The sequence below is a fragment of the Astatotilapia calliptera genome, chromosome 2 (assembly GCF_900246225.1).
Source record: "Astatotilapia calliptera chromosome 2, fAstCal1.2, whole genome shotgun sequence".
NCBI classification, from domain to species: domain Eukaryota; kingdom Metazoa; phylum Chordata; class Actinopteri; order Cichliformes; family Cichlidae; genus Astatotilapia; species Astatotilapia calliptera.
The window spans coordinates 33435270-33449816 of NC_039303.1; the positions used below are offsets into that span (position 1 = coordinate 33435270).

At 42.0% G+C, this 14547-nt stretch overlaps 1 protein-coding gene across 1 annotated transcript in view; it reads right to left on the reverse strand.

The window, feature by feature from the left end:
• mrpl11 (mitochondrial ribosomal protein L11) overlaps nucleotides 1–14547 on the reverse strand; it is a 59396-nt gene that overhangs the window by 3141 nt on the left and 41708 nt on the right. Inside the window, exons 3-5 of the mRNA XM_026144283.1 lie at nucleotides 11759–11854; nucleotides 3340–3433; nucleotides 2804–2963 (exon numbers count right to left, since the gene is read on the reverse strand). Of these exons, the coding sequence (XP_026000068.1) occupies nucleotides 2804–2963; nucleotides 3340–3433; nucleotides 11759–11854 (350 nt within the window). The remainder of the gene's footprint in view (nucleotides 1–2803; nucleotides 2964–3339; nucleotides 3434–11758; nucleotides 11855–14547) is intronic.

The window sequence follows — 14547 nt, forward strand, 5'->3', positions numbered from 1 at the left end:
AAAAACAACCCTACGGTGACTGTTTGGAGCCACTGCAAACAATGTTCACAATGTCTGCTGTCTCTGTGTGTCTGACAGAGTCAGTCTGGCATCCAGTGGCCACATTTACAGCATCCACAGACTCTATAAAATGATGTCCACCTTGACATTACCCACTGGTGTTTGAACACTGGTTTTGAAGCCTTGAGCTGAGCATCTTTGTTTTTATGAGTCCAGACGTCAAACGTGAGGGATGAATCTAACTGAGAACCCGAGGAAACCGCAGACTCATCCAGCAGCAACCTGTCAATCACCAGGTAAGCGAGCGGCAGAACACATTTCGCTTCATCGTCTGTTTTCCTCCACAATGGGACTTTAAATTTACATGGAGCATTAAATAAAAATTCAAACTCTTGATTAAAACGATAAATTTCTTGCATTAATGTACTAAGCTATAAAATCAAGTTTGGAGTATCCTGCGAGTTATTTTTTTAATCATCTCATAAACACAATTTTAACAAAATCAGAACCTCTCTCTGGGTTTATATCTTTAGCTGCATCTTTTCACAAATGTTGGGATGCAAACATGTGCGAACGTTGTCTGGTCTTAATGTAACTGCATATAATGTTGGACTTCATGTGTTCTGGGTGTTAGAAGGCAAACAAGCAGCTTAGAAGGAACTTTTTGTTCTCTGGGTTTTTGGAAAACAAAAAACAAACTGTATTAAGCCATTAGGATTATGTTTAGAGTCTGCAAAAGTTACCGCTGATAGTGTTATGATGTGGAGTCTGAACCATGGAGGCTTCCATTAGTGACCTCTGTCCACATCTACTGCCAGCACTGAGCGCTGCTTCAGTTGTTTGAATCTCAGGAGTATGATGAGTGGCGGTCGACTGAGAGGACTGATGAATATCTACCGTGATAAGTGAACGGATGCTGAGGCCGTTTTGTTAGAGTCTGAAAATGTAGCGACAAGAATGCACTTCAAATTGGAAGGAAAACCGTTTCATTGGGTCTTTGATTGTGTTATTGTAGCGGCTTGGTTTGTCTTACAAGACAGCATGATGTTGCTGAAATCCTGCTTAACTGCACATTTCTGCCTTTCTCTATACCCCCATATGTTACAATGTTTGACTGGCTGTTGGACTGTCGTGTTGGCTGCTGTTGTCTTTTATAACGTGGATGCTAACAAACCCCCCCCCAAAAAAAACCCCATCCTAATAAGTAATAGGGTTATTTTCTCATAGTCTGCTATGTAATCTAAATTAGTTTCTCCAAACAGATGAATCATTCCCTTCAGGTCATTAGAAAGACTGAAGGTTGAGCACGAGTTTAGCTCACTGGGTGAGTAGGCGACCACATGCCTCTTGGCCGGGTTTGAGTCCAGCCCTCGACCCTTTGCTGCATGTATCCCCTGCTCTTTCTCCCACCTTCCTTTGATCTTCACTGTCCAATAAAGGCAAAACTGTCTAAAAAAGTAAAGTTTAGAAGGAATGCAGACTTTTCTTCAATTCGGACACTGCGGTAAGGAAACATTTCCTACTTATAAAACAGTGTTTCCTGTTCTCTCCAGGTTGCAAACACCCGATTTCAGATTGCTGATTGCTTTTTCACTGCTGTCTCTTCAGCTTTTATACTGGGCCAAGGTCACAAACACACAACTGTCAGCCAACTGTTTTGGGAAAAGGCAATGTTCTTTATTCATAAGTTAATGTGAGCTACAGATTGATTTAGTGCAGGGTGATGCACAGGTTGTATTACTCTGAAACAAAACCCAGCTTTCCATCTTTTCCATCTGTGTCCTCACAGTGTGACCAATGTCGCCTCACTGAGGGGGTCCTCGCACATCTTCCTTGGTTCTGCCTGACGTTATGCGAGTATTGAATAGAAATTTTCCAGTGTTTGTCATCCGCCTTGTCCAAAGACATTAAACCCAACAACATACTGGAAATTTCTGGATGCTCTGTAGAAACCTTTTAACTTTCATATCCAGATCGCTCTGCTTCTGTGAATGCTGGTTGCCAATAAACTGATTCTTTTCTTCTCCACCCACCTTTGCACACTGGAGATGTTATTTGTTATACAAATAGAAGAATTACCTGTGTGTAAACCAAATACTCAGGGTAGATTTAATAGGATGTGGGGGCCTGTTCTTGATATATTACCTCTCACAAGCAATGAGCTTTACTTATTTCTTAACCCAACAGTGTACGGAGTCCTTCTTATATATTTTGGTTATTTTCTGTTTTCATAATGTCAATACTCCGTATGTATTACCATCTGGCACACTCTTGTTTGTTCACTGCTCTGTGTCTGTTTACGGCAAAAATAAATAAATAAATGAAATGAAATGAAATGAAATAAGGATAAGGATATCAGTCTGATCCTGTCTGAAAAACCTAGATTCGGTGTTGTTGAAAAACTGCTGATCTTTTTAATTCCCTTCTACATTATCCTGCGTTCAGTTTGCCGTGCATCAGTGGGTTTGCACTGGATCCTAACAGGAGGAAGTTTGGAGGAATCTAGCAAGAAAGGATCAGTACTCTGGATGCATTTCACCCCACTATGTCAACAGCTTTTCTTCATATGTTTTCAGAAGTTTTTCACCTCACAGCAAACTGTGGGCAGTTGAATTCCCAGAACTGAAAAGCTCGGATGAAGACTTAAATTCCCCTGCCTGCTTTTCTCCATCTGGTACTCTCACTCTTGTTCAGCCTAACACTTGTTGGGATTCTTTCACTGCACTGAAACATTTGATTTGTGCTTCCCGATAGCTCAATAAAATGAGATTAGAAGTACACCAAGTACAGAATTGGTACTTACTTGTTGACAACCTTAATGCCCAGGGAGCAAGCTGAGCCGATGATGCTTTTCACAACCGTCTCAAGGGAGGCGTTCCTCATTTTGAAGCACTCGTCCTGAGCTTTCACCTGTGCGATTTCATACACTGCTCTGACGGACACCATCCCCGCCGTCTCGTGACCTTGACGCACACACAAAACAGAGGGCGAAGCATAAATAAAACAATATAAAATTCACTACATGTATCAAGAAAGGTTGAAGGAGGGCAAAGCGAGTTGGAAATCTGTGTGCACAGGTGAGTACGTCGGCGTTGCAGGAGTCAGCTGAAGGTAGCTTGAAGCATAAAACGTGAAAATCCATAATTCTCTTTCCCTAACACACCATGTTTGCCACTTCCCACCTCTGCCGCAGCGTTTCCCCATATGTCATGAATTTAACATCAATCGCAGCAAAGCTCAAATCCGAGTCCATGAAGAGACATGTGTCCAGAACAGGATGCGCTCAGCAGGTGAAAACTTTAGTAAGAGCAGATACATGACTGAGGCAAGACCTCTCACCCGTCTTTCCAGCTCCTTTTGCAATTCCTGCCGCTTGTTTGAGGAAGTAAGACACCGTGGGCTGGCCGATCGTCAGGTCATACGTTCTGTCAGGCTGAGAGGGAAAAAGAGAGACAGAGGAATCAATATTAACACCCATGAAACCCCTGAGAGTGTGAATACATGAGATTTTGCAGAATGTATAAATATTATTGTAACCAAGATTTTAACATCCTGATTTTGACCCTATATTCGGTATTGCTTTGTGCTTTAGGACAGCCAAAGTACATGGGACAGTGTTTAACAGAGATCATAATTATTATTTCCCCCAAATTAACACCAGTGTGTTTTCATCCCCCTGGAAAAAATAAAAATACTGGCACCAAAATCCTATGTCACCCCATTCTTGAGTTATCACATTCAGAAACTCTGAGATTCAAACTCGTCCAAGATTTTTAGTAGATACAGCTACAGTTAGGGCTGTTCGATATATATCGGATGACGATATAAAAACGTCTATCGTTTCATTTTACGCTATCGTTTGTTTCGTTGTGTCGCAAAATAAACTGTTTACGGCAATATTTTTTCATGGTTTTGATGGTCACTGTAGTGGCTATATTAATTTCTTAAAGTTCTCCCTTTCTCTTATATTTTATATAACCACACTATGGACGCACAAGCGCCTGTTTTCATGTGTTGTGGTTAGCAACAACGACGGTAACAGCATCGCGTGTCTGCTTGTTTATGTTCCACATAAACCTTTCACAATAAAGCTCAAAATCCTGTTGAGACTTTTCAAAATAAACTGAATCACGTGAAAGAGCAGCCGTCAAGTGTTAGAAAATAAACCTTAGACTCAAACGTTAGAACAGGCTTTTCCCCGCAGCACGTCGTGTAATAAATACTCACAAAGAAAACGGCGGCTGTTACAACTTATGTCTAAAAATGTATCGTTTCATGCATCGGTTAAAACACTCGACTCCAGCTACATGAGGCGCAGCTGGAAACACTTCCCGCAAGTCGAGCTGCCCGAGATTCACAGAATTTACAGAAAATGTTCCATTTTTGTGATTTATATCGTTATCAGGACGATAGAATTCTTATATCGGGATATGAGATTTTGGTCATATCGCACAGCCCTAGCTACAGTATCAATTTGAAGCTCCTACATCACCTTGTTTTTGAATTATCACAAACTTGGATGTTGGCAGGGCGATGACATTAAAACACAGTACAGCCTTTAACAAGCCTAAATTCATGAAACGACTTCATGCAGCAAGAGAACTTTAACCATGATGTTATGGGATATGCACAGCCAAAGCCCACAGGCTCGGCCAAAAAGAGATTAAAGCTGCCCAGGACATGACTAACACGCGTCTACTGAGCGTCACTGAGGTCAGCAGAGACATTGTGAGTGAAATGGCACTTAAACAATCATTAATAGAAAGAGAGTTCTCTCCCAATCCAGAAAACAGCTGAGCAAATTGGGTTGTTTCAATGGCACAATGGTACAATGGAGGGTCATGACAGTTTCTGCTGTGACGTGTCAGGTACATTCACTGGTCAATTTATTAGGTACACCTTGCTAGTACCCGGTGGACCCGTTTAGCCTTCAGAACTGCCTTTATTCAGAATTTTGGTCCATATTGACATGATGTGAATCTTCTATCCCATGCCATGGTGACTGTGGAGGCCATTTGAGTACAGTGAAGCCATTATCATGTTCATGACACCAGTTTGAGATGATTTGAATTTTGTGGCATGATGGGTTATCCTGCTGGAAGCAGCCATCAGAAGATTGGTGCACTGGTCATAAAGGGATGGACAGATGGTTAGAAACAATATTTAGGCAGGCTGTGGTGTTTGTTACTAATGGACCTAAAGTGGGGCATGGAAATATCACCCCAAACGTCTACAAGGCAGGACAGATCCACAATTTCATGTTGTTTGCACCGGCTTCTGACGCTTACATCTGAATGTTAAAGCAGAAATCGAGACTCGTCACATCACGGGCAACATTTTTTCTTCAATTCTCCAATTTTGGTGAGTCTTTGTGAACTGTAGTTTGTTTCCTGTTCTTAGCTGACAGGAGTGCCACCCAGTGAGGTCTGCTCATCTGCTTCGAGGTTCCACTTCTTGTGCATTCAGAGATGCTCTTCTGCATACCTTGGTTGAAATGATTGATTATTTGAGTTGCCTTCCTACCAACTAGAAGCAGCCTGTCCATTTTACTCTTGACTTCTAGCATCAACAAGGCATTTTTACCCAGACTGCTGCTTCTCACTGGGTATTTTCTCTTTTCAGACCATTATCTGTAAACCCTACAGACAGCAGTGTGAAAATCCCAGCAGAACGGTTTGTAAAACACTCACACAGCCTGTCTGGCAACAGCAACCATGCCACACAGAAAGTCACATAATTCACCTCTCTTCATTTTCTAATGCTCCGTTTGAACTTAAACGAGGTCATCTTGACCACGTCTATGTGCCTAAAGCACTGACTCGCTGCTCCCTGACTGATCAGATATTTATGTTAACGAGCAATTGAAAAGGTCTACCTGATAAAGTGGCCGGTGATTGTGACCTGACATCATCATTGTGAGGAGCAAGAAACTGGTTAAAAAAATTTATTTTCATGCACTGGACTGAACATTTTCATGCAGAATAATAGGGGAGGTTTTTGAAGCGGCCTCCTGGGTTTTGCAAACATCACAGTCTAATTATTTTTTCAGAAAACGACTCTGTGAACCGAATGCGTGCTAATGCATGAGGAGCACAAATTAAATCTAATTGCAGCAGCTGAGCTAACATTCACAGCAGCTCGTCGAGTTCGAAAACTCTTTCCGACTCATTTTGAAATTAGATTTTGAGGTAAGACGTCAGAAGCAGCTCTACCTTCCAGCGTGACTCTTTAAAGTCTGCTCTGAAGCCGTCACCACGCATCACAAGAGCAACTCTGGCGGAGAATTACGACATTCGTCTAATTGGTTTGAACGAACAAACAGATTAACCTTCTTAACTCAGATAATTGAACATAGCGGATAATCTTCAAACACAGTCTTGAGTCATTTGGTTTCCCTGTACTGCTGAGTTTGCTGAAAGTCTTAACGCAGCAATATAAAAACATAGCTTGGTCCTACTTCTCACAAGATTAGGACTTTTCTGGAAATTCAACTTAAGGCCCATTAAATTGCAAAAAGTTAAAAAGCTTTTATTATCACATGAGTAAAGCAAAGATAATCGCATATTAGTCGATCTTCTTCGGGGTCTGGAGGCAGTGCGCTTCATGTTTTAAGGGCGAATTAATTCACAGTATTAATCCTACCCTGTGGATTTGAAGAATTTACATTTTCTTTATTCCACTGTGAGAACCTTTATTTCAAATAAGATGTTTTCAAGGTTATGATGTCAATTACTGCACCGATCAACAAGGCAGCTTATTATTTTGTCTTTTTCTGTTATGGAAAAAATTTATGCCATAACCTGCTGGTTCACTGTGAACCTTTTAATGCCTCAGCTGCATTAGAATAAAAGTAGGACAGCAACCTCCTTGCAACTAGGAAGAAAAATTTTATGTTTTTTCACATCCAGCCACCGATTGCAAGTAGCTGCCGTGACCAACTAGTTACCCAGAGCTCGAGCATGTAACACCCTCAACCTTGAAAGTGGCTGACCACTTTCAATCACAAGACAAGCGCACAGGTCACCTGATAGGACGGAACCTCAATCTCACTTTGTATTTCTGCTCATCTCTGAATTAGGGTTTCATATTCTGCATTGTTAGACTTTAGCTTTCTGGTATTTCTATATCTTGTTTATTGCCTTACACAAGTTCCTTTTGGAGTTATTTCATGCCTTCATTTGCAGAAATCTTTAGGTTTACTTAGTAAAAGCCCTTTAGTTTTCCCATTCTGTTCCTCTAGTCTTTGTATTTTTGTCTCCCCTGTTCCTCGTTCAGTTGTGTCTTGTTTAATTTTGGTAATTGTTGTTCTCTTTATCTTGTGTTCCGTTTACGTCCCTCAGTCTTGTCGTTTCTACAGTTTTCAGCCGTGGCTTCCACCTGTTATCTCTCCTCTTCATCATCTCTGTCTCCCTCTGTTCGGTGTCGCATCGTCTGCATTATCTGTGCGTTCCCAGCTTCTGTATCATTCAGAGTGCTGTCTAATTTGTAAACACATTGCCAGCACACTGTGATCAATCTGTGTCAGTCTGCAACAATGTGCACGACTTGCGTTTGGGGACTTGATTCAAAGAGTTGCCGATTGGTCATATTTCCGCATATAAGCCGGAGTGCTGAGCGCCTGTGTCATTAAATCGCAGACCTGCAGGGTCTGTGATGCAGTTTGAGGCTGGTGAATTTCTATGTATGCAGATGGCAACACATTTGCAATTTTTAACAATTTATCACAGTTAATCACCGCATGAAATTGCCAGTTTGACCCAATTCAGGCACAAACCAATCTTGCTGGCGTTTTATCGCAGTCTTCGAGAGTGGTTGCATCTGGTTTTCGAGGCAACCATTTCAAAGGCGAAATGATCGCAAGCTGGTCACAATAAACTTTGTTGCGTCAAGTGCAGTGTTAAACTCTCAGGAGAACTGTGATGCTGGATGCAGCTGTAATAAAAACTTTGTATGAAGTTGCTGCCTTGTGTGAAGAATGCAAGTTTATATTTTAAGAAAATGTTCTATTAGAATTTTCCCATAAATCGGGCTGCATTAGTTATGTCTTCAGCTTAAGCGTCGCTGTTCTGCAGCCTTTCGGATTATCGTAAATTAATCTGACTTCAGTCACAGGCTACTTTTCATTTGTGCGACCTGCATGAACCAACGCAGTAAAAACACATTGTGTGAGGACAAGCTTTTGATGATGATGATTAACAGACTGGTATTCCGATAGATTAGATTTCCACTCTTACACTACAAAGTCAATATCCACTGTGTTCGTACTGTGCCGACACATTCTGATACTGTATCTCACCCACGGACTTTCAACATGCGGACTGGAGCGAGACTGAATCACTGACCTTCCGATTAAATGACTCAACTCAACAACATCTGCCGTCTCATTACTAAGCAGTCGGATTCTCCAACTTTCTCCTTCACACCTTTTTAACTTGATGAAGTTTTCCATCAACGGCAGAGGAAAAGTGATTAGAAGAAGACATAGGAGGGGATTATTTGGACTATTCCACTGCAGCCTTAACGAAAATGACCCTACTTCTCACTTGCTTTATGATCTTGGCAAAAATTTCCCTGGCGAGTTTATGGTCTCAGGTGTAGTTTCAAGTCTTTTTTTAGTGCAGTTAAGATGTACGGTTGTAATTTATGATCTCTACCATAATCACAATGCAGCCACGATTTAGGGCAGGGTTACCTTGGGATTGACAAGTTGCTCCCGTATGAGTCCCTTAGTTGTTTATGTACACATCCAGCAGATACAAAGCGTATTTATTGATTTGGAGACATCTTTCAGGCCATTTGAGGAACTGGGAGTCTTTTTTAGCTCTAGTTTAGCTCCACCAGCTCCTCCGGAGGAGTAGCTGACTCTTCATCCACTAAATGCTCCACTATGTTCAGCCGATACTTGCTAACAGTGACAGTCTGCTGCTGTTCGGTGCTGGGCATCTACTGTTCAGTGGATTTTTCTGAGCTGTTTCACTGAACATCCGCCTACTGTGGCATGAAAATAACACAGATGAGCTGAATCAGAACAGAAAAGGCCACTGACCAAAACAAAGAGCAGAGGGGAGTGCAGTGTCGGGTGATATTTCTGTGTTTATTTATCATTTTCCACAGCTTTAACATCCCTTGTGCCACTTCATCTGCTTTTTACATGAACTAGACTCACTTAACTTTGAAGTAACCTAAGCCATCTGCATGAGGCGTTTCCATTTTTCTGTCTACTATGTGCGTGTTTAGCCGAGTGCTGCTGCACATCTGCTCCCGAGCCCCATGTGCTTACCCTCTCCGTCCTCCCCTCAGGACCAAAACAAAAATAATTTCTTCAGCCTCACTGAGTCATTCTGACCCTGTTTTTTTCCCCCCCACCAAATTCAGATTCATTCCCTGGTTGGAGGTTTTTATTAGCTAGAATATGACAGCCAATGCAATCATTAAACCATCTTGGGAGAGTACTTTGCATCATCTATTTTCTGTCACATAAAAATTTAAACAAACATGAGACAATAAAGTGCAGGCTGAGCTGAGAAAACACCGCGGAGCAGGTGATTTGTCATCGGAGACATGTTATCTCGCACGATATGACCTTTCGATGGAAGGAAGATCATTTATTCTGTGGAAAAGCTGTTGGTTGTAAGAGTTCAATTAGCTGCTGTTGTTTCTGAAGAGAAAACACCTGCTCGGGGATTTTTCTGACGAGCAAAATGAGCAAGCAGAAAATTCAAAGATGGATAATAAAGAGGGGGCGGGAGCAAAGGAACAGCTACTGACGTTTAAGGAGGAGTTCGGCATTTTGGAGAATATGGTTATAGATAATATAGAGTCAGATGATCAGATTTGCTGGTTTTGCCCAAATAAAATCTAAAACTCATTAATTAACAGGATTTATGTTGTTTGCTTGATCTCGACTAGGGCTGCCACAAACTATTATTTTGATAGTCGACTAGTCACCGATTATTTTTGCGATTAGTCAATTAATCAGATCATGCATCCATTGGACGCAAAACAGCTTATTGCACCAGCATGCATCTGCTCTTATATAACTATCATTAGCTTACAGCTTGAAGTGTTTACGGTATGTGCTAACTAAAAATAAAGACAAGATGATAGTTTATTAAATTTTAATGAAATTTGCAGATTGTTTCGGTGAAGTTTAATAAACTCAGCTGTCTGCTCCTTGCTATCTAAAATATAACAGGACACCGGAGTAAATTCTCCAGCATGAATGAAGGACGCATTTCTGGGCCGCATTTGTCGGAGTCTTCGAATTTGGACAGTCTTTGTCGTGTCGCTGTAACGTAATCGGCCCCCTCCCCATCTTTTAGATACAGTCTATGGCATTAGCAAATGACTTCTCAGATGTGACTGGAATTATTCATTCATTTACTACTTGCTTCATAATCAGGAGTTCTGTGTAGAAGACTGTAAAAACCCAAAAAACCCTTTGGAGAATCATTTGCTCTCTGCCATCAAATACATCACAGTTAACATTTGTTAAATAAGTTCTGACATGCATTTCTGTAACATATACACATTATCCCAAGCAAATGGTTAAATACTTTGTTTCAGTGTTTGCTGGGGGTGTGTTTCACTCATGCAAGTCTACAGCTGTGGTGCTTCCAGATTTAAATATCTCAACAACTATAAGAAGTATTTCCTCACATCCATCCCCACTCAGGATGAATTGTAATAATTTGGACAATCTTCTGACTTCTTCAGGTCAAGACTTTAATTTGTACAATATCTGGCTTCAAACACCTGAAAAATTAATGACATTCTCATCGTCTACAGCTGCAACTCAGCATGTCAGAGCTAAGCTTAAAGAGCTGCTGTGACCAAGAGCTGGCACGACAGCTTTTTGAGGCTTGTGGTCTTTTTGTCTGAAGAAATATGATGGAAGCATCACTTTTTTCTAACTTCAGACGAGGCCAGGATAGCTGTTGCCCCCCTGCCTCCGGCCCTTTTACTGAGCTAATTGCCTCCCGGCTTTCACACACGGACATGACAGTGGTATCGATCTTCTCATCTGACTCTCTGCAAGAAAAGTGAAAAAGTGGAATGTCTGAAAAAGTCAATTTGTTCCTTTAAAGTAAGATGAAAGGGACTGTAAGATGTGCTTAAACCTATTGACAAGGATGAGGTGAAAGCCTGCAGAGAAACATCCTCTCAGAGGCTGACACATGTTGCATGCGCACACACTAAACATTACACGCAGAATGCGCACACACACACTGTGCAGCTTGAACTGCAACGCTACAAATCACCAGCAGATGGCACTGCACTGATAGACAGAAGCAGGGCTCCAGATGTGATGGCAGAGCTGTTGCTGGATATTGCATGTCAAAATAAATTCACGCCTCTGAAAGGATTAGGCTTTCCCTCCTTGTGAACCTCATTACACAACACACAGAGAGCAGCGAGGACACAGCACACAAAAGGTGGGAGGGAAGTATGAGGAAGTCAAAAAATATGTTCTTGTGTGAAATAAATACTACAAACATAACACCTCTTTTTGGAGTAATTCACATCTCTTGCATGCACTTAATGGTTCTTGACTGCAGGTTCCTCTGGGTATTGCTTCATTAATGAATGCAAATGGAATGGCTTACTTCGTGGTAGAGTATGAATAATGGAAGTGCTGCGATAATGTTATGCAGCTCGTGGAATTAGCCACAATCGTGCTAGGGAGGGGCGCTAAGTGCTATGTGTAATGGGTCAGGGATGGGGTTAGACAAACCCACAGCGAGCTGCACAGACATACCTTCACATGGATCTTGATCGGGAGAGGGATGCCGTCCTTCAGCTCCTTGGTTTTCTCATTGAAGTCCTTGCAGAACTGCCCGATGGGGATTCCTTTCTGGATGGGGAAAAATGGTGGGGGGGTGGAGAAGAGAGGGAAATAAACATGGTGGAGGATTGCTTTAAAATGTATGAGCTCTTAAAAAAATTCAGCAAAGCATCACTCATGTCACAATGTGCTGCCAGAATACAGATGCCTGTGCTGCTGTCAGTCAATCAATCAATCAGAAACCTTCAGCGGTCTGACTGTATTCACACGTGAGCAGCTCAGAGAGCAGCCATGTGACACTGTACACTCATATATATATATATATATATATATATATATATATATATATATATATATATATATATATATATATATATATATATATATATGTGTGTGTGTGTGTGTGTGTGTGTGTGTGTGTGTGTGTGTGTGTGTATATATGGTGGGTGAGTGTGTGTATATATGGTGGGTGAGTGTGTGTCTGTGTTGATATTTTGCTGGAGACATTTTTTACACGTCCCACTGAGATGTGCATGTGTGCACACAGCCCCTTTGTTGTTTCAGACAAAGTGTTTATGTGTGTGTGTGTGTTTGTCACTCGAGCTATGACTGAATGCATGTTGGGGCCCAGAGCCAGAGAAACCCAGTGATGAATGAGCTCCCATTTTCTAGCTCCTGCGAGGCCAACCAGAGCGAAAGCAAAATGGATGGGTGACATTAAGTCAACACCCGGCCAACGCTGCTCCTTTGCAGCGCTCCTTTTTGGAGATGAATTCAGTGGCAAAGACTAATAAAGAATCTAATTATTACTGCTGAAATTCAAACTGACCTTCACCCGCCATCCTTCCCAAAGGCAACACACTGATTGAAATGTTCATTTTAGAAATGAGAGAAGGAAAAAGCCTGTTTTTTTTTTTAATACGCAGTTTAATGGACTCACGAGCTTCTACTGCTCCATGACAGAGCACACCGAGCAGCTCTAATAGTGGATCTGATGAAAAGTCAGTCATCCCGAGACATTCTCCAACGACAGGTTGGGAAAGACATTTATTTGAAGTTAACGGAGCAGAAAGTTCTCTGAACATCATCTCCTCTAACGGCTTCAAAAGCACCTGATGAATGCTAATCAGTCGCTCGATCTACACAACCGCATCGCCTCATCAGCGTCTAAAATGCTACTACGCATTACTCACTGGCGTTTCTTTGCATCTGCTAACACAATAACAACAAACTGATTGAAATTTCAGCACATCACACGAACTGCGGCAGGTCGTTGTTTGAGCTGATGGGTTCTATCTGAATTACAATATCCTACTAATGAAAAGAAACACAGCTTCGTCTCTGGAGCCCTCACTAGGCTCTACCTTCCCTCCCCTTGTATTTATTAATAGTAATCCCATGTCAACCTCACTACCTTCTATCCTTGCCCTTCCCTCGCTCCGCCTCCCTTACAACAACACAGCAAGAGTAAACAAGCACTAAAAGAAAGTCTAATTAAATATGGATTAATATAAAGGCTGCGATGTTGAGTAGAAGTCAAAGCAAACCCTCGGGCTCTGCCTCACACATTCAGCTCCTGTTCCTTCCCTTCTGTAAGCTCATGTCAGATAATGATCTCTCCCACCGACTCCGACGGCCCTTTCATGCCACACAAAGCCATGAAATGGGCTCCCTGACCAGCAAGAGATGATGCCTGATGCTTCTAAAATGTGCTTAAGCATAGACAGTGAGAAATTATGCAGACAGAGAAGGGACTGCGCTAAAGATAGACAGAGGCAAAGACTTCACGTGACCTTTCCTGACCAGACAGCTCTTAGCTGCTAAAAGGGGCTCAAACAAACAGGGGGGAAAAAAATCATTCTAAAAGGTGGAAAACAAGGCAAATAAGGGCCTGACAACACTTGATATGATCCTCTTGGGACAGCAGGCAGTTTGCCTTGAGCTCCATACACATTTTAGTATGCACCAGAGACAGGTAATCATATTTTAATTAAGCTCTTCCACAGAAGTCCAGGTACCTCAGCCTCTGAAGATGAAGTTTTATTTTGCCCTCAGGCTACTTAATAGTCTAACTGCAGTAATAACCACGATTGAATCACATTGATAATTGAAATCCCAGTCTTTAAATGTAGCATCGGGCTGGCGTGCCATGAAAGCAAGGTTCAAGGTTGGCTCCTCCAACTCCCCATGACATTTATCAGTGAGGGAGAGCTGGAACAGCAACATTCATGCCCTGGCCAAATCGCTAACCCCTCTCACTGCATCTGAGCATCTAATCATCCTCGAATCCGAGCTGCTGGATAAATCCTCGCTCCTCCACCATGACCGATTAGAGCTCTCCAGTATAAAATGGCCGCAGCCCGTCACCCAAGGCGGGGCCTTCCGCGGCGGCTGTGGACGAGGACATTGAGCCGCACATCTTCAAAGCCTTCTCCGATCCTAGGCACCGGGATTAAGCGCTAATCTACGAAGATATTTCTTTCTTTTAAATCCAGCAGCGACAGTGGTGAGTAATTGCTATATGATGCATTCGAGATCAGCGCGGCCGAGTCTGATTACTCATAATTATTTGAGCAATTAGGCATTTGCAATTAAAATCTGAGAAGTGTCTGTTTGATTTGACCCTTCCACCATATTTCTCTCTGGTCTTTTTTGACACTCTCTGTGTTAATGTGATTGGCCTTTCAGCTTCACTAACTCTTTTTAACAAGATGTAGCACTGGTGTGGCACTATAGTGTGTGTGTGTGTGTGTGTGTGTGTG